This window comes from Dreissena polymorpha, chromosome 1 (assembly GCF_020536995.1).
Source record: "Dreissena polymorpha isolate Duluth1 chromosome 1, UMN_Dpol_1.0, whole genome shotgun sequence".
NCBI lineage: Eukaryota > Metazoa > Mollusca > Bivalvia > Myida > Dreissenidae > Dreissena > Dreissena polymorpha.
In genome coordinates this window covers 49,043,509-49,068,390 of record NC_068355.1, presented here as the reverse complement: position 1 = coordinate 49,068,390, position 24,882 = coordinate 49,043,509, and the positions used below count along the sequence as shown (strand labels likewise).

General features: G+C 35.8%; 1 protein-coding gene across 2 annotated transcripts; it reads left to right on the top strand.

Moving 5' to 3' along the window:
* The first annotated feature begins 1,527 nt into the window (after nucleotides 1–1,527).
* On the top strand, nucleotides 1,528–23,290 carry LOC127880074 (B-cell receptor-associated protein 31-like). 2 transcript variants are annotated; one of them, XM_052427307.1, is made up of 8 exons: nucleotides 1,528–1,661; nucleotides 5,930–6,030; nucleotides 7,217–7,317; nucleotides 9,140–9,287; nucleotides 10,937–11,075; nucleotides 11,540–11,639; nucleotides 16,786–16,886; nucleotides 21,255–23,290. In XM_052427307.1, the coding sequence occupies exons 2-8, from the start codon at nucleotides 5,939–5,941 to the stop codon at nucleotides 21,297–21,299; spliced, it is 726 nt and encodes a 241-aa protein (XP_052283267.1). In that variant the 5' UTR covers nucleotides 1,528–1,661; nucleotides 5,930–5,938; the 3' UTR covers nucleotides 21,300–23,290. The 2 variants fall into 2 exon arrangements, with proteins under 2 accessions (XP_052283267.1, XP_052283271.1); XM_052427311.1 differs by having other exon boundaries at nucleotides 1,552–1,665.
* Nucleotides 23,291–24,882: the final 1,592 nt, after the last annotated feature.

Here is a 24,882-nt window from a genome sequence, read left to right as displayed (position 1 = left end):
ATACTCGAACGTGGCTGTAAGAACCTCCGGCATGAGCTGCGTCCTTGATTCCTCCCAGTTTTGCATATTTATATCAGTTGATAAAGTGGGAAAAAAAACTGCATAGCGAAGGTAAGCAGTAATTCCTATAGTCCAAGAAGAAATACATACCTTACAGGGACTCCAAATTCACGTTTCTACTCAGGGATTCTTTAGTTGGCAACTCCACGATGATAAAGAACAAGGCGGTGTTGAATGAGAACGCCATGGGCAACATCGCCCAACTGCAGGCAAAGATGCGGGTACTGATGGAAGAGCGATAGAAATACAATTAGGGCATCATCTGTGTGCAACCGCAGGCTGTGGTTGTAGTGACTGTCCCAGTGGAGAGCATGCCATTTATGAACGATATGTAACTACAAGCCATGGACCTTAAACAGAGTGCAGACATAGAGAAACAGGTGAAAGAAGATATTGTTGACAAGCTAAAAAGGATATTATTGACCATACGAACAAAATAAACCGGACCCACAATATATTAATCAAGTTGTTCATTTGGAATAAGCATAGGCTTGAAGATAAACTGAAAATAAACATGACGTGAAGGACTCAAATGTAGAAATTATATAGCGTAAGGTAGAGATAATGAGGCTAAAGAAACAGGGCGAAATAGAGAGACTCACGACCCGTATCAAAACGCTGGAGGAGAAACACAGACTGACGGACACCAAGTGTGTGAAATGTGAATACGTGCGGGAAACACTCACCATACTGCAGCTTATGTTAGACCAGTTGAAGGACCAGATGATATATTTTTAGAAGGAGCTGCAGGAAAGAGACAATGGTATTGCATCATTGAAAGAAAATATGGAGGAAGTTAGAGGAACATAAAATATGTTTGACGCAACTCGTCCGCGAGCGAAAATACTACCAAAGAAAGACTGAATGAATTGGAAGTGAAGGACGAGTTGAACAAACTAGAGCTGAAGGAGGGGAACCGACTGCTGGAGGCATAGTTCAGTACCCTCACTGTAGAGCTCGAAAAACACAGCAACGGCATAATCTGTTCGATTATCACAATTTAAGGGAAGAGTTCAACGTCCATTCGACCACCACCACATTGACTCTTGAAATAGTTGCAGCTATATTGGAAGACTTAAAAACAGAAATAGACCAAAAGAGCACAGAGATGGTGTCAACAGCTGTTGACACACATAAGGAATTTTATATGTTGATAATGAAACTTCCATTTAAAGTAAAGTTCCTGGAAAATAAGCTGGAGAAGATCAATACTGCGTGCCACGGGGCTCAACAAGTAGAGCGCCCTTAAAGGAGAAAATTGATCCTAAAATACATTAAGTCTACTTCTGATTCCAAATTGGAATAGAATAAAATTATCAGTCACACAATATCTTATTATGACTTTAATTGATTCAGCTAAGATTGGCCATACAGGAAATGTATTTTTATTTGGGGTTATATGTGCAAAATGTTGCATTTAGTTGTGCCTTGTGGCTTTTATATTAAATAAAATATGGATTGGAAATAGTATATTGTGACCTAAGTTCGGCAAAACCCGTCTTGAAACCGGAACTAGTTCATCTGTCAGAGTAGGAAATAGCATTTTGAGTTGAAGTTTCGACGTGTCCTTATTTCATCAAAAGCTAAAAGAACCGCGATTGGCAAGTATACATTTATATGTTGTATTAATTTTCATAAATTATTTTTCATTTTCATTGTTAGTTTGATATTGTCACAACTACTGCTGTCAACTCGAAACTCGGGTCCACTCGAAACTCTGGTTCAACCAGGTCCAACTCAAATTGGCAATTCATAACAATAATTTAGACTTAAAGGGACTTGTTCTCAGTTTGCTTAAATGACGATTTTCAAAGTAATTATCAAAGACTCAAACATAGAACGGAAATATTGTATACATTATGTTAAAAAAGCCAAATAATACTTCAGACTAAGAACAATCTTTCAAATAATTGACTATCATCATTCAAAATTGGTTAATAGTAAAGCCATTGTAACATTTTTGTCCATAAATGCATATTATGACTTAAAGTTCTAAGCCAACCTTAAAAAGTTATGCTTTTTAGGGCTTGACACTAACTTTTTTTACCTACTGACCCAAAGGACCACCAGCTTTCAGAAATTATTGGTCCGGAAGGATTTCAAGTGGTCCGACAATTTCTGTGTTATTTTACCAAAATTTCAACTTACTTTCCGGACTATCTACAGTGTATCAGGGTTAAATTTAACTTGTTTTCTACTTGCAAAACATTGCGAGCAGCTTTAATACCTACTCGCAAAATCAAAAACATTCTCGCAAATTTTGATGGAAACAATTTAATTTCCTTCGTTTTTTTTCTAACTCAACGGTTAACTTTGCTTTATCTTTCGTGTTGTTATTTAAGTATGTGGGCAAAAAGAAACTAGTTATTTTTCGCTTCGATGCCATGCCTGTTCAAGTTCAATGAACACTTGTAAATTAGTAGACTGTTTCACGTTCTTTGTACCAATACCATCCGCGTATCTGTACTATAAGTATACAAGTCTACATACAAGGTGCACGCTTCTGCATACGGGTATTCGGACGTTCTATAAATTGACCTATGGTTAAGGGTTCACGACGTCGAGCGCATTTAGCAATATTACTCATTGTTTTTTTACTATTTATTTACTTGCCAAAAAATACAAGTGGCTTAAAAGTTAACTCGCAATCGGTATTTTGCACTCGCATTTTGCGTTTTGCGAGTGTTAATTTCGAGCCCTGTGTATTGTGCATTTAAAAAAATAAAACTACACTGTATTAATTTAATATTCATTGTACACATGGTACAATAACATAACTCTAGCACATAGGCTAAACACTATTTCATTCATATTTTCGCTGTACTTTAAGTCTTTCTACATTAGCTTCAAATTTTTTAGGCGGAGGTTCAACCACCTCCGGAATGAAATTCTATATCGCCAAAAGTTGCAATCTTGAAAATACGCATGTTTACTCTCCGGCAATATCAAAACATTATTTGGCGCCCTCCGGTGTAAATTCGCACGGTAAACAAAGTATATTCTTATGGTTCTAAGATCCCTTAAATGCTGAGTACTGCTGCTTTTTCAAAATAGTAGATACCATTTTGTTCATTTCTTAATCCGAACGCTTCGAATTTTATGTTGATTTGTGTATCGATCCCGACGAAGTCCGGAGACATTTGCGGAACGCAAATCGCTTTTTTGATCCGACAACAGGTTTTTGTCATCCGGGCATCTAGAAACATTGGAATTTCCAATATGTTGCTATTTTTTATCCCGGTCTCGAGTCGGCCAATAAAATAATGATGAACTTATTGGTTATTATGAACAAATAAAGTTGTTTTATTGATGAAAACGGCTTCGTATAAACTTTAATAACTTAATATAATAATGTGTGCATTAATAGTGAATGTAAATCATACTAAAGTATATATGTAACTGACGAAATATGTTATATTTGTTTATATGTACAATCATGATGTAATTGAGATGTATGTTGAAAATAAATTTAAAAAAAAAGTATTAAAAAAATGCTTTCCACCAGTATTTCACAATAAGCTGGCCAGGATTTTTAACTGGTCCGACGGATCAACCAAATTTCTAGTTTCACTGGTCCTCTCTATTTTTTACTGACCCCGGGTCAACGGACCACCGTTAGTGTCGAGCCCTGCTTTTAATTACTAACCATTTTAAGGCACTGTTGAAGCACATTAATTCACTTGTGCTTTTAGTTTTATCGGATTGGAATCCCAGGTACATGTAAGGAAATATATTTTTTATCAGCTTTTTTGTTCATGCTATTATAATTTTTGATGACCAATGTAAAATTTTTTTAGCTCACCTAAGCACAACGTGCTCATGGTGAGCTTTTGTGATCGCCTTTTGTCCGTCGTCCGTTGTGAGGCGTCAACATTTGCCTTGTTAACACTCTAGAGGCCACATTTATAGTCCAATCTTCATGAAATTTGGTCAAAAGTTTGGTCTCAATGATATCTTCTATGAGTTTGAAAACGGTTACGTTTGCTTGAAAAACATGGCTGCCAAGGGGCTGGGCATTTTTCCTTATATGGCTATAGTAAAATCTTGTTAACTTTAGAGGCCACATTCATTTCTAATCTTCATGAAACTTGGTCAGAAGATTCAGGCTTTTTCCGCCTTATGCCACGGGTCAGAAATTCTGCCCCATTCCCAATGCAAATCTGGTTGTTTTTTTCCCAATTGAAAAAAAAAATCCCAATTCCCCCCCCCAAAAAAAATTATTTTTTTTTGTTAACTTTAAATATATAAGTTAACCTGATCCGGTGTAGAAAATAGAAAGTGTTGCATAATTAAATTATCTGTTGCCTTGAATTTGTTTTAAAAACTGTAAAATATGTGAATGATTATTTAAGACTTTCCTTATTTTCCTCAAAATCCGGCGCGTCACACGATTTTTTTCACCTCAAAAAAGGCCAGGCCTTTTCCCCAAATTCAGATTAAAAAACCTGCACTTATCTAACATGTTCATAATACTTTGTAAAATTTTAATAATAAGTTATTAAAATAGTTGTTATTTACCAATTAACGGCTTCTTTGAAATATAAGAAACACTATTTACATGCCATAATTTTTCCCAATTGAGCCAATTTTGCGAATAATTTTTTTCCCAAAATGGGGGTTTTCACTACGCGAAATTCCTAAAATTCCAGTGTGGCGTATTCCCAAAATTGAACGGAAAAAGCCTGAGATTCATCCCAATAATATCTTGGACAAGTTAAAAAATGATGCCCTTTGGTTGAAAAACATGGCAGCGAGGGGGCGGGGCATTTTTCCTTATATGGCTATAGTAAAACCTTGTTGACACTCTAGAGGCAACATTTATTTTCGGATCTTCATGAAACTTGGTCAGAAGATTTGTCCGAATGATATCTTGGACGAGTTCTAAAATGGTTTTGGTTTCTTTAAAAACATGGCCACCAGGGGGCGGGGCTTTTTTACTTATAAGGCTATTTATGGCTTTTGCAAAACCTTGTTAACACTCTTATTAAATAGAGGCCACATTTATTGTCCAATCTTCATGAAATATGGTTAGAAGATTTGTCTTATTGATATCTTGGATGAGTTCGAAAATGGTTACGTTTGCAGGTGAGCGACTTTGGGCCTTACAGGCCTTCTTGTTTTTTTTATATCTACATTGAGTTCAAAAATGGTTCCGGATTGTGAAAATAATATTGCAGCTATTGGATGCATTGAATTAGCTTGTAACTTTGGCTGAAGTGCAACCTTTTTACACAGGTTGAAGTTGCTTCTTTCTGAAGATGGTTACAAACATTTAAGAGAGACTTAGATTGTGTGATGTCAAAGTTTTGTTTCATGATGAAGATCAAGATAATTATGTGATGATAGATTCAGAAACATGAACAACAACCCAAATTTCTTACCCAAGTGACAAATTGAACTCTGGATAGACAGCCTATTTTACAGGAAAGACAACCATAAATTAATCTATGGTTTAAATATGTACATACAACTGTATATAGTCTGTGTTTGAAGTAAATACATTTATCAAAGGTTTTATCAAAATAATGAACCCAGAAATTAAATATTTATGTTTTATACAGTAATTTTGTTGTTCTGAACTCCACTTCATAATAGTTTAGTTCCTTTGTATCTCAGTTGGGTGCCTTAGGGTCCATGGCCCTGTTGGTTTAAGAAGCTTTGAATTGTATGCCAACAAATATAAATGCTTTTACAGCAAGTTTTTAAAAAATGTCAGAAAATGCTCCTACATAAATCACAAAACTACTCACTACCCAGTGATACATAATTCAGCCCTAATGGCACATTCTTATCAGCATATAATGACTTTAATTAAGTTTAGATATTGTTGTTTTAAAATAATTGAATGTTTTTCTTTGGAACATTTCAGATTGCAAATATGACATTACAGTGGACATTCATAGCCTATTTCCTCTACTCAGAGATTGCATTAATAGTTGTTCTCCTGCTGCCATTCATCTCTCCAGCAAGGTAACATTGGCACAGATGGTTGACTGGAACATTTTATGTATGCACACTTCAGTAATATTCTGCTTGTGAAATCATTTCCTGGAGAAATTAACTTTATTCTAAGGTGCCAATAATGTACGTATAAGTGATCTACTGTGATGTATTATGATTCCCATATCACTTCTATTATTATACCCACACTAAACGAAGTTTAGGCGGGTATATAGGAGTGAGCTTGTCTGTCTGTCGGTCGGTCCGTGTCCGCTCTCTAATTCAAGTAGTGTTCATCCGATCTTCACCAAACTTGGTCAGAAGTTGTATCTACATTATGTCTAGGCCAAGTTTGAACATGGGCCTTGCCGGGTCAAAAACTAGTTCGGTATGTTTCCTCTTCAGTATATTAAGGTAGTACTGTTACTGTTTACCAATAGGGAACACATCTGCGCTGTTGCGCTGTTTACAATTAGATTTGATTGTTTAATAATTATGTTTGTTATATACATTTGTATGTGTAAGAGAAGAGGAAATACTTAAATTGTACCATGATGCATCAGACATGGTTTATGATAACACTTATAGTACTGACAACCCTCAACATGGCATAAATCTGCAACTGTCATTCATGTCAGAAAATAGTAATAGAAACTTTCATGTCTCGATTATCCATGAGCAACGCAAATATGATTTTCTGACTGTCATACAAGTCAAGAAAATTGGAACATGTTATTTTAAGAGTTTATTTATTTTACTTATTGGTTGCATATATCCACTTGACAGCTTTTAAAGATTGTGATACAATTCTAATTTTGCTGATGCTAGTTTCCCAAGTTTGACAGGTACCTCTCAGATTCACAAAGTGGTGAGGAAAAACACCGATTATTTAAGGACTGACACATGTTTTAGTTTTGCATTATCCATTTGATTTTAGTAATTAAAATCAAAGTGCAAGTCATGAGCATTTACACATGTATAAACGAACAACATAACCCTATTAAATTGCAGTACATGTATATTGTTTAAAGGCTCATGTTGCTATTTGTCATGCTTATTGTAATTCATCTTACTGGCAATCTCTGACACAGTTGTTTGATATCTAAATATTGAGTAAGGCAACATACAAATGTATTTTAAGTATAGTTACAAATGATACTCAGATTGTTTATCATTCTAAATAAGCATTTATTCTAGTTTTGTGTTATATTTTCAGATGGCAGACAGTATTTCGATCTAATCTTGTAGCCAAAGTAGCGAAGTTTTCCAACATATACTTCAATGTGTTCATCTTACTTCTCCTAGTCTTGTTTGGGGGTGAGTACTGCTTATGTCATTTTGACATGCAATGTGTTTATACCTATATATGTAAATAAAAGCAGCAATGTTAATGTGCATGTGTTTTTGCATAGTTTCAAGGTTGGTTCTTTTACATTTTTATGTCCCCCACTATAGTAGTGGGGGACATATTGTTTTTGCCCTGTCTGTTGGTTGGTCTGTTGGTTGGTTGGTTGGTTGGTTGGTCTGTTGGTTGGTTTGTGCCAACTTTAACATTTGCAATAACTTTTGCAATATTGAAGATAGCAACTTGATATTTGGCATGCATATGTATCTCATGGAGCTGCACATTTTGAGTGGTGAAAGGTTAAGGTTATTCTTCAAGGTCAAATGTCAAATATATGGGTCAAAATCGCTCATTTAATGTACACTTTTGCAGTATTTCAATATTCAAGATAGCAACTTGATATTTGGCATGCATGTGTATCTCATTGAGCTGCACATTTTGAGTGGTGAAAGGTCAAGATCAAGGTCATCCTTCAAGGTCAGATGTCAAATATATGTGGCCAAAATCGCTCATTTTATGAGTACTTTTGCAATATTGAAGATAGCAACTTGATATTTGGCATGCATGTGTATCTCATGGAGCTGCACATTTTGAGTGGTGAAAGGTCAAGGTCATCCTTCAAGGTCAAATATATGGGTCAAAATTGCTCATGTAATGTCACTTTTGCAATACTGAAGCTAGCAATTTTATATTTAAAATGCATGTGTATCTCATGGAGCTGCACATTTTGAGTGGTGAAGGGTCAAGGTCAAGGTCATCCTACAAGGTCAAACGTCATATAGGGGGACATTGTGTTTCACAAACACATCTTGTTACAATTTTACATATGTCCAAGTACTTTTCGTGTATGTTAACAGTGTACCACAACTCATCTTAGTTTTTGACACTTTAAGAAACTTCTTGTGTGTCTGAAAATTTAAAAACAAACAGTATTTAAAAAAAACAGTGTCTGAAAATTTAAAGACACAAAATATATGGATTGTATTGACAATTGGCCACATTTATAGTCCGATCTTCATGAAACTCGGTCAGAAGATTCATCCCAGTAATATCTTGGACGAGTTCAAAAATGATGCTGGTTGGTTGAAAAACATGGCCACCACGGGGGCGGGCTATTTTCCTTATATGGCTATATTAAAACCTTGTTAACACTCTAGAGGTCACATTTATTTTCCGATCATCATGAAACTTGGTCAAAAGATTTGTCCCAATGATATCTTGGATGAGTTCGAAAATGGTTTTGGTTGCTTTAAAAACATGGCCACCAGGGGCATTTTTCCTTATATGGCTATATATGGCTATAGTAAAACCTTGTTAACACTCTAGAGGCCACATTCATGGTCCAATCTTCATGACATTTGGTCAGAAGATTGGTCTTAATGATATCTTGGATGAGTTCGAAAATAATTATGTTTGCTTGAAAAAAATGGCTTCCAAGGGTCAGGGCATTTTTCCTTATATGGCTATAGTAAATCTTGTTAACACTCTAGAGGCCACATTTACTTCCGATCTTCATGAAACTTGGTCAGAAGATTCATCCCCATAATATCTTGGAAGAGTTCAAAAATGATGCTGGTTTGTTGAAAAACGTGGCTGCCAGGGGGCGGGCTTTTTTCCTTATACAGCTATAGTAAAACCTTGTTAACACTCTAGAGGCCACATTTATTTTCCGATCTTCGTGAAACTTGGTTAGAAGATTTGTCCCAATAATATCTTGTTATCTCAGGTGAGCGACTTTGGGCCTTTTAGGCCCTCTTGTTTATTGTTTTATCCATCGTCTTTCACATATTCTAGATGCCATCAGAGAAGAGAGGAAGTACTCTGAGCCAACATCTGTGGTGGACCTGAAACATAATCCAGACACAGAAAACCTGGCCCATATGAAGATGTTCAGAGCTCAAAGGAATCTTTACATTTCAGGCTTTGCACTCTTTCTGTGGTTGTACGTACAAGAATAAAATGAGCCTTGTTGTGGGAAAACTGGGCTTATTGCATTTGCGTACATCATTGCCTTAACTTTGTCTGTGCTGTCCTCCTACTGCTATTCTGAAATGATTTATTTATTAAAGACTTCTAAACCAAAATCCAGTTTATGTAGAAAGTATTGACCCTGATTAGCCTGTGCAAACTGCACATGCTAATCTGGGACAACACTTTATGCACATGCATAAAGCCAAATTTTCATAGAACAAGGCTAAAATATTTTGATCCATTCTTGAGCTTGTAAGGTTTATTTTACAGATGCAATATGGCAGTGGATTGGGCTAAAATGTTTCGAGTAAAATAATGTCGTAAAGCATTCCATTGATAAGATGGTGAGGTTCTGTAATCATTTTAGACATGCAATTGTCAAATACGTCTGTGAAATGTTACTATAAAACCATTAGATTTCGTGTGGTACTAATTTTCGTGGATTTCGTTGTTCCGCTGAACTACGAATTCAAGTACCAACGAATATTTATACATTTTTAATCTGAAATTGGACATTTCGGAATGTCATGTTGAGCAATCGTGTTATAGTAGGAGTACGCGTCTGAACTGTTCCCGTTTTCAACCATTTTGAAAGAGACATTGTTTGATTGAGCTATGCTAGTTAATACCATATGTTGTTTTCTTGTGTTTGGGTAATAATACTTTTTAAATCAAGCACGGTATTTAAACCGTACATCAACGATTGTTCTCTTTTACGTGACGTTGTCAAATTAACAGTTTGCAGATGTATCACATATGTCAATTAGTGCCAATTAAAGTTAAAAGAGACAACGGTTTTCACACGTTATTTTGGGGACCTTATTACTCAATTGTTACTACTAGGTGATCGATTGCGCTGAGAATTGCAAATATTGTCAAAACAACATTGATGGCAATAAGCGAGCGGGGACAAACAAGTGCGCCGCTTTATCGCTCTTATTGACAATTATCGGCAACACGCTTCATGCTTCAGTGCACAATCATTAACCTCAATCTTGCTGTTAACACAGATAAGCAGATTATGCTTCGTTATTACTCTTGTTGTTTTAATAAAAGTTAAACTATTATGACGGTCAGTCTTCCCAAAAAATTTGAAATCCACAAAATTACGTGTCAACGAATTAGTTGTTTTTTATTAAACCACGAAATTTCATACCGACGAATTTCTATACGTTTACAGTATGTTATTTGTAATAAATTGTTTTATATCATTCCCTGTTTAAGTTTAAACCTATTTATTTTAGCTCGATTGCATAAAGCCTCAGGCTTATAGAAACGCTCTCGAGTCTGTTTTTCTAGGCCTATAACCAGTACTTGGTGTCTTTGTGGAAGACTTAGAGAACGCTCACCTAGTGGGGATTGAACCGATGACCTCCCAATCGCTAGGCAGACACTATATCCATTATGCCACGGCGATCTGATATTCCCCGTTTTAAAGTCTGATTCAATAAAATTCTCAAAATTAACTGTCTAACTATTAAGATCAAACAAAAGGAAGCACAAATGTAGATACATCATTAAGAATTCCCTGTCCTTTCAGAAAGTAAATAGAAGTAGTTCCACTTTATTACTGGTGGACAGTGAACTTCAGTTGATGCAAATATTACACTTTTCTTGCAGTGTGATCCGCCGCCTTGTGACGCTGATATCCACACAGGCTCAACTCCAGGCCCAGGCTGAAGCCAGCACTAAGCAGGCAAAGGGTGCATCAGACCAAGCTAAGAAACTGATGGACGAAATTGAAAACCTGAAAAATATGGTAGGCGTTTTTGAGTTAATAGCTTAGGTTTTAATAATTTTGGCAAAGAGAAACCAATAGTCCTACCTCTGACCTTAAGGATGTACTAAACATTTGGGACTGAATACCATGGCACGTAGAACTAATCTCAGGATGTTTAGGTGATGCAGGAGTCTGTATCTTGACATCATTTTAGCAGGTAAGGGAAATCGTTTTGTCATGACTTGTAAACATAACCAAATTATGCATATGGTGACGTCACTGATTATTGATAGCATATGTTAGCACCACATTTGAATTGCAACTTTTATCAAACCAACTTGAAGCATCATTTACTTCAGCTTTTTTAGCAAATCGTATGATCAATTTTATGTAACAAAGTAGGATATGAACAGGTAATCATGCTTATAAAAAAAAGAATTTCTCTTGTGTCATAGCATTCGTAATCATGTTTAGACCAAATTTGGGAAAACTTGTTGTTGAAGGCCAAGCTTGAGGACACTGACCTGGATGCTGTGAAAAGAGAAAAGGACCTTGCACATGACTTGGATGATGCACAACAAGAACTCAAGAAGCTTAAGAAAGGTGGGTTGTTTGAAGGTTGTCAACCAGGGACTGGTTTCATTAATGGTTTCAGCAGAGTTGCAGTTGCTATAGCAATTTTTAGCTCACCTGTCACGAAGTGATGTCCGGCGTCTGTTGTGCGTGCGTGTGTCCGTGAACAATTTGTTTGTGTAGACAGTAGAGGTCACAGTTTTCATCCAATCTGTATGAAGTTTGGTCAGAATGTTTATCTTGATGAAATCTGGGTTGGGATTGTATTTGGGTCATCTGGGGTCAAAAACTAGGTCAAATAATAGAAAAACCTTGTGTAGACTATAGAGGTCACAGTTTTCATCCAATCTTTATGAAATTTGGTCAGAATGTTTATCTTGATGAAATCTGGGTTGGGATTGTATTTGGGTCATATGGGGTCAAAAACTAGGTCATTAGGTCAAATAATAGAAAAACCTTGTGTAGACAATAGAGGTCACAGTTTTCATCCATTCTTTATGAAATTTGGTCAGGATGTTTATCTTGATAAAATCTGGATTGGGATTGTATTTGGATCATCTGGGGTCAAAAACTAGGTCACGGAGTCACTTAGTGCATTTCATTATTTCCTTATACTAACCTTGGTTAAAGTTTTATCATAACTTTTTTAATATTGAACACAGCAACATCATATTTGGTATGCATGTGTATCTCGTAGAGCTGCAGATTTTGAGTGGTGAAAGGTCAAGGTCATCCTTCAAGGTCAAAGGTCAAAAATTAAAAAAATAATTTTCATTTCTCCATTCAATCTCTTACTTCTTGTGGAGCTGCACATTTTGAGTGGTGAAAGGTCAAGGTCAAGGTCATCCTTCAAGGTCAAAGGTAAAAAAATCAAAGCGGCCCATGAGGGGCAGGACTCGCGCTAGGGGGCGACGTGAGCGACTAAGTCGCTTTCTTACGCCAAACGTCGCCTTAAATTTAAGAAATTGTAGATAAAAAGCGACTTCCAGTCTCCCCTTTATCATAATTTGTTTACATCCGGTTTTCTCGATGTCAAGGTCTGACTCAATTTTCCAATACACACTGTCGCAGCCCGGAGCGTTTCACAATTGAGCGACAGGTAATTTGAGGTAAACCCCGCCCCGATTCTCCCAACCTCCAAACTTATCTAATCGGCGATCGATATTGGTCAAGTTAGCATTCAAGTCACATGGTAGCTGCCCAATCAACATTGAGTTCGCTCACACATAAAATTGGGTCATTCATGGAAATACACAGTTGATATTGTCGTCTGCCAACACTACATGTATAGCGGTCGTCGTATTTAAAGATAAATAAATAAAAAGGAGCCTAACAATAAAAAAATTATTTCTAAGTTGATCACTTTACATTTCTACCGACTATCGATCTGAATTAACAGAAGGATGATGATTAAATAATTAGATCTATGTCGATGATGTTACAACTTTCTGCCGATTATCGTTTGAAATTAAAAGGTGATAATTTAGTTGTTTTTTTACCCCAAAACTATGCTATTGTAAAGCAACATGTCAATTAAATTGTATATTAATTACGTATTTGCTAGGTTTCCGATTTTCATTTTTTGCTGTCAAATGATATGCACAATTTGTTTTATGTGCATAACGCGTACAACTTTTCGGACTGTCGTTTTCGGATACATTATTTTTCGTCGATTATAATTTAATTTCTAAGTTCTTTAAAGAAGAAATAGATTGAAGAATACAGATGGGGTGATGCAGATGGTGTGGTTTATCATATTTCGAATTGTATTCACATGAAATTGTAATTGGAAAGACTATAAAACATATCAAATAATTATTAAGAAAGCATATGCTAAATGTCATATTTCAAACATAAATATTTATCTGGTCTGACAGTTTTATTAAGTTTATGTTATCTACTGCTTCATAGACATATTATCTTTCTTTGAAATACTTTAGTCTGTATAATATGATATTTACATCAAAATGGATTGAATATAGAGCTAGTAAAATTTTAGTTATTTATCTGTCGTGTCTATTATTACTTGGTTAATTAGAACTGCTGGAAAAATTAAGATACACAAAAGAAATAAAATTATGTATACTACAGTGACATACTTCAATAATGTGATAAACATGTATGTTGTAATGCCCTATATGCAAACCCTTGTGTCCGAGTCTCTCCACCTCTCCCTTGAGTCTCCTCACTTCTCCCTAAATCAGTGTCCAGGGAGAAGTCACTTCTCCCTAAAATTTGAGCCCAGCGTGAGTCCTGATTAGGGGGCATGGTGTTTCTGACAAACACATCCCTTGTTTTAAGCAAAGTTTGATGTTTGGTAAGGGGGGTCAACTTAAAATATTTGCCACCAGGCCAAATCTTACAAAAACAAAAACACTCCATACGCTAGAGTTTTGGTTCAATAATGATGAAACTTGACCAGAATGTTTGTCTGGACAATATCTTGGTCAAGTTTGACGTTAGGTAAAGATTGAATGAACTGACTCCTCTCAGGTGAGCGAACTAGGGCCATCTTGGCCCTCTTGTACGATGAATCTCATCCAGCATCCCAGATATCATTCCAATAAAAATTGGAGTCGAAACAAACACCTTTTGATAGCAATAATGGATTGAAAATAGTTGACTTCTCTAAAGAAGTTAACAGTTAAAAGAAAATGCAAGAATAGATGAAGCAGCTCACAGGAAGTATTGCATTTACTAGAGGTGCAGCAAAACGTCAAAATAAAATACCTAAAAGTAGTTGTCAATCTCAAGTTACTGGCTGCAAACTGTGAAAAACAATTTATCTGGGAGTGCAGGTGGCTTAAGCCGGGTCATTTAAAGTGTTAACTAATTATTTGGTCGTATTAAACGGTCTTTATACAGAAATGAAGGAATGTCTGTCCACCAGTCAGACCATCAGTCATATCGTCTCTCAGCAGCTCTTTCGTGTCTGCTCCATATCTCCCTTAAACTTTAAAGGATTTTCAGGAAACTTGGCTGAAATGTGAAGGTTATTGAGAGCAGAACGAGTAAGTCATGACTGCTCAAGGTCAAGGTTAAATGTAAAGGTCACAAGTTTGAGCTATTTTTGTGTTAGAACTATATCTCCTATACCATTGAATAGATTATCATAATTTGCTTCAATGTTTTTGTACTGAGGAAATGTGCTGTAGGAATGAGTCAGTCTTGCCTGCTGAAGGTAAAGGTCAAACTTCAAGGTCAAAAGTTTGAGCCTCTACTTTCACATCTGGTCCATATCTCCTATACCAATTTAGTGATGTTCATGAAATTCTGCGTCAATGTTAAGTTCATTTAGGCTATGTGCAAAAGGCGCAAGTCAATCACCAGTGCCCCAGATCAGCTGCGTATCTGCCTTTTTCACCCTATTAAAATGTTTAACAAAACACAATATCATCAGTCAGGGTTTTTTTTTAGAGAAAGGGGAAGACGCTGGACGCTGGGTGAAAGGGGAAAAAAAGAGTGCGAAAGAGAGATATTAGGGGAAAAAATAAAAACTGTTCATTTCAATGTCTATAACTCATCAAAAGAGACTTGTCTCTGTCCTTTTTGTTCTTAAACACATTTAACAGGTATTAAAGTCAAAGTCCTTAATAAAGTTGCAGGTGTAGATCTAATAATGGGAAATGTTTTCAACTATATTTTTGTACTGGGGCCGGGGGACGTTGTCAATTTTGTGATTTCAATTTCATGATGAATGGGTTGACGATCTTGATTTGCTACAGTATTGGAAGGGAAAGGAGCGGCAGCTGCCGATTGTCTTCTTTCACTTTCACAATGTTCGAAGTTGATTACCTCGGAATCCTGCTGGGTTATAACGGTTTTCGATGATTCTTTCTTATAAAATGCCTCGATGCGTTCAGTATCTTCCGAGTTCGAATGTTTTATTTTGTTTGTGTAAGAACGCTAATTGTGAGACATTTTTTTCTGTTTTCACGTTTATACCTCGGCTTGCACATAGCCCGGATGAAAATTCGACTGGTTTCCGGTAATTAATTGACGAAACACCCTTCTCGCGCAAGACAGGTATCCAGTAAAATAGTCACATGATTATTACGATTAGTTGCCCAGTTTACATGACGTTATTTAAGAGCTATATTTAGAATAACTGGGATTCCCAGATGTTGTGTGTTCGTCTGGAGAGAGAGAGCGCGAATTCGTTGTACATGGTGCAAATTGGATAATTGTCGAATGCCCCAAGGAAAAATAAACATTTCTTTGAGAGAAAATATTATATTTTGGTGAAAAATGATATTTTTGGTGGGGAAATTGTATTTTAAGGGGAAAAATTCTGGTAGGGGAAGACGCCGAATATCGGCGTCACTTTCTTAGTAAAAAAAAACCCTGTCAGTATTGAAAACCCAACTTATTTGACTTTTAGGCAAATAAATCAAATTTGATGCGTTTTGTACAATAGCGTCAATAAAATGCTTTGCTCATTTTCTGTATTTTTCTTTGGAATTATTATTGTAACGTGGCGACACTTTCATTCAGTAAGTGCCTGGATGACAGAGCAGGAAAATAGTCAAAGTTATTCAAACGCTCTTCGGACTAGATTTCATGGTTAAATAAAGCGTCTGAACAAATTATTTACGAAAACATACATCATTTTCAATCTTATTTAATCCGTCGTTCATAGTGCATGTATTTGTAAAACATCTGTACTTTCAGTTTCTATTGCAATGAGTAATAAAAATGTCCAAGAGTGGTCGAAAAACGTGCGCGATTGTTGATCCATAATACCACACTTTTTTTAACCAAGAAAGCAAGAGCCAATAAGTGCAAAATCATTCCTGTTATTGATTTTTTTTAAAGTTCAAAGTTTATATTATGGACAGTTCATTATAGTTAATTATGATAGTTTACAGTTTTATTGGATCAATACAAGTGTGCAGCTTCAACAGAAGTAAAGCAGCAATTATTTTACGTTATGCATTTTAATAACTCATTTCTACCTATTTCAAGAATTAAATCACCCTATTTTTCAAAATCAATAGGTGAAAACCCTATTTTCAAATTAATTATTAGGGACACTGAATCACGCTGACTCATTGTAAAGGTAAAACTACAAGTTAAAAATGGTCTCAGTGAGGGAAATTACTTTTTCTTGGACTGTCATGTTTGTTAAAATGTCAGTTGTAAATTTGTATGTTATTACTAAAACTATCCTTTTCAGAGCTTCAATCAAAGGAACTTGATTTCAACACATTGAAGAAGCAGTCAGAGGGTACCAACAAGGAGTATGACAGACTCCTGAATGAGCTAGCAGCTACACAGGTGGGTGTGGTGTACTGGTGATAGAAATGTAGGGCCTTCATGTCTGTATTTACAAAGGAGATTCATTAAAATAAAATAAAAGTGTGTTGCTATTTGGTATCAGACTTTTTGCATTGAAACAAATAATTACCAGATTACCCTGATTACTCAAAACTTTTGATGGTTTGAATAAGATAAGCTTAATAACTGTTGTTATATTTCCCATAATTGTGCAAACAATTCATTATAAAAAAACTCTGAAAACTTTAAATGAATATTATTATTTATATGATTTTATATAAAATGAATACTATTTTATGCAACACCAACAACTTTAAAAGTTGTTATACGAGTCAATGAAATGAAAGACTAATCCGGCTAAGGAATTTTGAGGAATTGTTAGCCTAGGAATTATTGAAAAAGAGGTATTTCATTAGTCCCCTACCGGTTTTACCGGAGGGGACTTATGGTTTTGGTTCCGTCTGTCCGTCACACTTTTCTGGATCCTGTGATAACTTTAAAAGTTCTGAATTTTTTTTCATGAAACTTGGAACATGGATAGATGGCAATGTGGACATTATGCACGTCATTTCATTTTGTTCCTACGTCAAAAATTGTGGTTGCTATGGCAACAAATAGACTGGAAATAATGCTGATAATGGTTTTTTTATTCTGGATCCTGCGATAACTTTAAAAGTTCTTAATATTTATGCCCTCCTTCGAAGAAGAGGGGGTATATTGCTTTGCTCATGTCGGTCTGTCGGTCGGTCCGTCCACCAGGTGGTTGTCAGACGATGACTCAAGAACGCTTGGGCCTAGGATCATGAAACTTCATAGGTACATTGATCATGACTCGCAGATGACCCCTATTGATTTTGAGGTCACTAGGTCAAAGGTCAAGGTCACGGTGACCAGAAATAGTAAAATGGTTTTTGAATGATAACTCAAGAAGGCATACGCCTAGGATCATGAAACTTCATGGGTAGATTGATCATGACTTGCAGATGACCCCTATTGATTTTGAGGTCACTAGGTCAAAGGTCAAGGTCACAGTGACCCGAAATAGTAAAATGGTTTCCGGATGATAACTCAAGAATGCATACGCCTAGGATCATAAAACTTCATGGGTAGATTGATCATGACTCACAGATGACCCCTATTGATTTTGAGGTCACTAGGTCAAAGGTCAAGGTCACGGTGACCCGAAATAGTAAAATGGTTTTCGGATGATAACTCCAGAACGCATACGCCTAGGATCATGAAACTTCATGGGTAGATTGATCATGACTCGCAGATGACCCCTATTGATTTTGAGGTCACTAGGTCAAAGGTCAAGGTCACGGTGACCCGAAATAGTAAAATGGTTTTCGGATGATAACTCAAGAACGCATACGCCTAGGATCATGAAACTTCATAGGTAGATTGATCATGACTTGCAGATGACCCCTATTGATTTTGAGGTCTCAAGGTCAAAGGTCAAGGTCACAGTGACCCGAAATAGTAAAATGATTTTCGGATGATAACTCAAGAACGCTTTTGCCCAAGAACATGACACTTCATAGGTACATTGATTGTGACCCGCAGATGACCCCTATTGATTTTCAGGTCACTAGGTCAAAGGTCACGGTCACAGTGACAAAAATGGTATTCACACAATGGCTGCCACTACAACGGACAGCCCATATGGGGGGCACGCATGTTTTACAAACAGCCCTTGTTTGTCATGAAACTTGCAACATGGTTAGATGGCAATATGGACATTATGTACGTCATTTCATTTTGTTCCTACGTCAAAAATTGTGGTTGCCATGGCAACAAATAGACTAGAAATAGTGCTTAAAATGGTGTTTGTTTCTGGATCCTGCGATAACTTTAAAAATTCCTAATATTTTTTCATGAAACTTGGAACATGGATAGATGGCAATATGGACATTATGCACGTCATTTCATTTTGTCCTTATGTCAAAAATTGTGTTTGCTATGGAAACAAAAAAAACTATTCTGAAACTGGTGAAATTTCTGACAATGGTTGAGCCGGTAGGAGACTTTTATTGCTTGGCAATAGTCTTGTTATTGCTAAAATCGTCAGAACACAATTTACAATTTTGTCTTAATTATGCTCTCACTTAAGGCCAAGGTGCTTTGTGTTTACTGTCCCTGTAAGATAAAAGCTCATTGTACCACTGATTTATTGTTACAGAATCACATGATTGAACAATTTAATATACTAGAATAGCTAGGTAACCCAGTGATCTCTCAGTGTATATACATGTTATTGGACTTTCATTTGATAAATGTTCGTTTAAACATAGACATATTTCTTTTGTGTAATTTCTGTAATATCTTTTTTATTTCCATGTTTTGTCCAATTTCCTTCAATATTAAAATAATTAGTAGTCTAGCTGTAAAATCTTAAAAAAATATATTTTTGTAATGTTTGTTAGCAGCTGTTTTTGAAGGGGAAAAGAATTTGAAATGGAGCACATGTTATGGCACCATATATAGCTTTCCATAGCATATTTTTGTGTATGCTGGATGGAATTACAAATATCAAAAGTGTGAAAAATGGTTAACCCTTTCCCACTTAGATACGTAATTTGACCCATCCCTTAGAAAGTTACATTTAAATCAAGACCTTTCTTACTAAATTAAAATTTTAAAGGTTTCATTTCCAACCCTTAGTTACTGATTAGCAGCAAACAGCATAAAAACTGAACAGACTGCTAGTTACTCGCAGGCTGTTCTGGTTTTATACTGTTTGCACATTATACATAGCCATTTTCACTTTGCTTCTGAGTGAGAAAGGGTTTGATGGGGTGTCCTGGGTAAGAACCAGGTATCGTGGTTTGTAATTAGGTCACAATTCAAATAACTGCTTTTCAACAGTTGAATCTTTTGTGAATAAATAAAGGCCAAGTGCGATGTATGGTTCTTGAAATCTTCTTAAAACCAGCTTAAATCCCCAATTCTTTGCATAGATTGTCAAAAGTTTTTACTCCAGTGTCAATCTTTTTATATATTAGTTTTATACTTGTGCATCTTGAGTTTTATTTTGGTTTTTGGTCTCACTTTTTGGCAATTGGTGCATCTGAAGTTTCACTTGTATATTTGCACTTATTGAAGCCAGGTTTCTAGCTTATTGGTACAACATAAAAAATAAACCCTAAATATCTTTCCTGTAACTACCCCTTTTTCAGAACTGGGCACAAGTAATACTTGCGTAGACCATGTCATGGTCACTTATATTGGTCCAATAATTTTCTGAGAGCAAGTATTGCCATCCATATAGTGAATAAAAACAATGCTTTAAAGAATAATCACCATAAGAACAAAAGTGAGGTATACAAAACTATATAAAAATACACTTGTTTTAACAAGGCACCTGAAACATACCATTTTTTATACGCCCGTTTTTAGAAACGGGACGAATTATAGTTTCACCCTTGGGCAGCATGCGGGCAGCGTCCACAGCAGTGTCCGCTCTCTAATTCAAATAGTTTTCAGTTGATCTTTACCAAACTTGGTCAGAAGTTGTATCTAGACATTATGTAGGTCAAGTTCGAATATGGGTCATGCCGGGTCAAAAACTAGGTCATGGGGTCACTTAGTGCATTTCAATGATTAAACATGGTGTCGGCTCTCTAATTGAAGTAGTTTTCATCCAATCTTCACCAAACTTGGTCAGAAGTTGTATCTAGAGAATATCTGGGTCAAGTTGGAATATGGGTCATGCCTGGTCAAAAACTAGGTCACGGGGTCACTTAGTGCATTTCAAGGATTTAGTATGGTGTCCGCTCTCTAGACTAAGTGAAGTAGATTTCATCCCATCTTCACAAAACTTGGTCAGAAGTTGTATCTAGACAATATCTAAGTCAATTTCGAATATGGGTTATGCCGGGTCAAAAACTAGGTAACGGGGTCACTTAGTGCATTTCAAGGATTTAGCATGGTGTCCGCTCTCTAATTGAAATAGTTTTCATCCGATGTTCACCTTATTTGGTCAGAAGTTGTGTCTAAATGATAACTAGGTCAAGTTCAAATATGGGTCAAAAACTAGGTTATGAGGTCACTTAGTGCATTTCAAGCATTTAGCATGGTGTCCACTCTCTAATTGAAGTAATTTTCATCCGATCTTTACCACCAAATTTGGTCAGAAGTTGTGTTAAGATCATATGTAGGTCAAGTTCAAATATGGGTCATGGTAAAGTTATCAAGTTGTCCAAAGCCTTCAAATTGGCGTATCTTGTGATAGTTTGGCACTCTTGTTTTACTTTTTGAACTGCAGAATGTGTTGGAATTAATCTCTTGATGACCTGCCAATATAGGGTTAGGCTAAAATACCTGTTTAACTAAATGTTTACTAACAATATGTCTCTGTGTTGTTTTCAGGCAAAGCTGGAGGCATCGGCAGGAGGGGACAAGAAATCTAACTGAAAGAATTGTGGAAGACCGAGTGTTCCAAGTCCTGACATTTATCTGCAGTTTTTACTCTGTTGTTACGCATTGATACATTAGTGATTGCAATTGACTGTTATTGACATCATATTTTCCCTCTTTTATTCAATGTGTTTAATGTAAAACATTTATCCTCTAGCAAATGATATTTTATCAACATGAGCTTAGAATGACATGTTTGTATTAAAAATTCAAATTACCATACTGTGTTTAGCCCTTTGCATGCTGGGAAATTCGATGTCTGCTAAAATATTGTCTGCTGAATTTATAAAATTAGTATTTTCTTTTATTTTATTTTCAAAGAATACTAACCGAATAGCAAACAGTAAGGATCCTAATGAGACGCCATGTCGTGTGGCGTTTCATCTGGATCCAAACTGGTTGCAAAGGCCTTCAAAATTCGGTTCAAGCACTGAAAGAGTTAGGTAAAGTTATATTCTTTGTACTACTGATAAATATCAAATTTAAAAATATAAATTTCTTTAACTATTTAACGTTAAATTAATTGTTTCATATTTGTTTTGTTTATTAGCAATGTTATAATTTAATAAAATCTTATTGTATCTGTGCATCTTACATCTTACATGTGTATGTTAAGTTGTGTGTGTTTATGTGTATATTTGCCTTTTCTGTTACTGTTGATCCATTGATGTGTCAAAATGTTTGAAATGGTGTTTTCCTGGAATGATTTTACTTGAATATGAGTGTATCTTCAGTATAAAAGAAACTACAATGTATAAATTTATTAAAACAGATTAAATTCCGCGACATTGTACCAGAAAATCAAAGCTAAATAAAGCCAATTTAAAATAGATTGTAAGATTTGTTTTTAACTTTTTAAAGAGGACATTAAATTAACAATCTTTAGTATTACTCATTTAAAATCATGTAAGGGTGCTAAGTATTAAATTAAATGTTATCATTATTTCATACCTTTATGCTGATATTTACCTGATACAAACGTGCTTGAGAAATTATCAAGTAAATATACATTTATAACAGTTAATGTGTCATTTAATTATGTATCAACTATTAAATCATCATTTTTGGTAAAAACGAACCTGATTCAACAAAAATATAAACAGTTTGATACCAAGATGTATTCTATTTTAGACACAAAAAGCAACAAAAACAGCAAAAACTGTATTCTTCAAATTTTAAGCTGAAGTGTTCATAATAATTTGATTGAAACATCATACAACATATTCATCCTGCATAAAATGCAGTGTAGTAGTCAATATATTTTATAATTAATTTATTTTCTTTAAATAGGGGCATGCTGGTATACTTATCAGAAAAACAGGTTATTACCCAATCGTATGGTAATATATAAGGCTGAGATCAAATAAAATAGTGGCTAGGTATGCTTGTCCATAATTTTATTCAGAACCTTACCAGGTATATAACAAAACATGGGGAAATTTAACAGTTATACTCTATGTATCCTTGTTTTTGTTTAGACATATTGCTTACACATTTGTGGAGATTACTATCGTCACCATGCCATATATATTATGAATTACTTTCATATAATGTTTAACTTTGTTGTTGTTGGGTGAAACCATTGTCTACTACCGGTATACAGAGTTCTCCACCAAATAACCCAAAAAATGTCATGGGCCAAAGCCTTAAAGCATTGTCTGCAAGGTTTTATTACCTAAATGCGGTTGTAAAAAAGCATGATCAAAGTGTCACCAGATAAGCACAACAGGACAATTTCTGGTAACATAGCAATCATAAAAAATCTGCAAGAAAAGTTAGCGTAATTAATCATGGATGAAAACCTTTATGTCTGAAAATAAAGAAGTGAGAAAAATAATTATTTTGGCTCAAGACAGGGCAGGTGTCCAAAAACTTCGCGCAATTACAGAACTTTCATAATTGTATTGACAATGTTAAAATCCCATATTATATTGAGAATCACTCTTTTTGAATTCTCTTGTTATGCTTAAATAAATGATATAATAAGATATACAAGTTTTTTATTCTTTTTCCTTTTGTATTTTCTTGATTATATGTTCGTCATATCATGAGTTGAATTCATTCTCAGATACTGCAAGAACCAATAGAAGCAAATATCTATTTATTTATAGATCTTTGAAAGAAGTAGACAACAAAGTGGCACAGAAGATGGTATGTTCTCATGGTTACCAGGAGGTCCCTGGTTTGATTCCCACTTGGAGTATTCTGGACTTACCCTTGTATTAGAATTTCACGTGTCAATACTCCTTGAAGGATTCATTTAAAATCAGCAAACAATATATTTTATCTGAGTTTAAAAGTAGCATACAGTATAAGGATAAAGATAAACGGCCTGAAACTCATTTGCTTGATGAAATCCTGTTTATTTTTGGACTCACGGAAATGAAAAAAGTGATCGCTATGGTTATGGAAATAGTTAAATCTTTAAGATATGATGATGAAACTGGGTGTGAGCAAATTTGATGAAACTGAGTTTGTAGCCATTATGAGGAATATACAATTTTTCCTCAGACTAAAAATTTTGGTTGCTGTGGTTAAAATGTGTTGAAATTAGAATCTGTATCATGTGACAATTTAAGAAGTTCTTGGTCAAAACTCTGCATCCTACAAAAACAAACGCTAGGTGAATAAAACTTAAGGAAATCCTTGGATTACCTTGATAATATTAAACTGGTAGTGACTGCTGTTCTGTTTGCAACCATGCTTTTGCTCTATTTGAATTGGATCTGAATATTTTGATGATAATTTTTTCTAACAGATGATTCAATCTGTTCTGGATCTGGATTGATACGTTGCAGGGCCTTTCAGCATCTGCGCAACAGTAGAGATGGTGGTTAGTTCCACTGTAGGACAGTTGAATTGAAGCTGCCAACTGAATCTGCGTGCACTGCACTTTCTTCTTCTTCTTCCATGTGATGTACTAATTTCACTCTGGAGCATACTCGTACATTTGTTATATACAAGGTAATCGTGAGAGTGCAGTTAAAAGAATGAAACATTTAATATTTATAATATGTACAGTCAGGAAAGCTCAATGTTTGAATTGGAGGCCGGCCAGTCCTTCCCTGAATGACTCTGGGGTCTGTAGAACTGTGAGGTGCTATGGTAGCTGGTTCCACAATCGAGCTCCAGAGATAAAGAAGGAGTGGCGGCAGGTGTCTGTTCTGCAATAGGGTATCCAGTAACGGACCACTGCACCATCCATGTCTTCGAGACCACGTCCTCTTGTAGATGTGATGGATCGCCGGAGAGGATCGGTGGCTGGAATGTCGAGAAGACCATATGTGATCCGATACATCATCAGGAGTTTAGAGTGCTGGCAGCGGAGTTCTAGGGTAAGTAGCCCAAGGTCTGCGATCATCTGGCTAGTGCTGCTTGTAGTCCTGTAGTTGCCTGTGATGAATCGCGCTGCTCTTCGCTGTACAGCCTCTAACTCTTGAATACATGCCTGTGTGTGAGGGTCCCAAGCTGCTGATACGTAGTCGAGGACAGGTCTGACTAGTGACTTATAGCACTGCAACTTTATGTCTTTTGGGCAGCTTGAGAGGTTTCTGCGGAGGAAGGCGAGAGAGTTATTGGC

What these genes read in the sequence shown, in the direction of transcription:
- LOC127880074 (XM_052427307.1), top strand. Translation starts at nt 5,939, where the DNA reads ATGACATTACAGTGGACATTCATAGCCTATTTCCTCTACTCAGAGATT. An exon ending in TCTCCTAGTCTTGTTTGGGG is followed by an intron (nt 7,318 to 9,139) that starts GTGAGTACTGCT and finishes CACATATTCTAG; the next exon opens with ATGCCATCAGAGAAGAGAGG. An exon ending in ACTCAAGAAGCTTAAGAAAG is followed by an intron (nt 11,640 to 16,785) that starts GTGGGTTGTTTG and finishes TATCCTTTTCAG; the next exon opens with AGCTTCAATCAAAGGAACTT.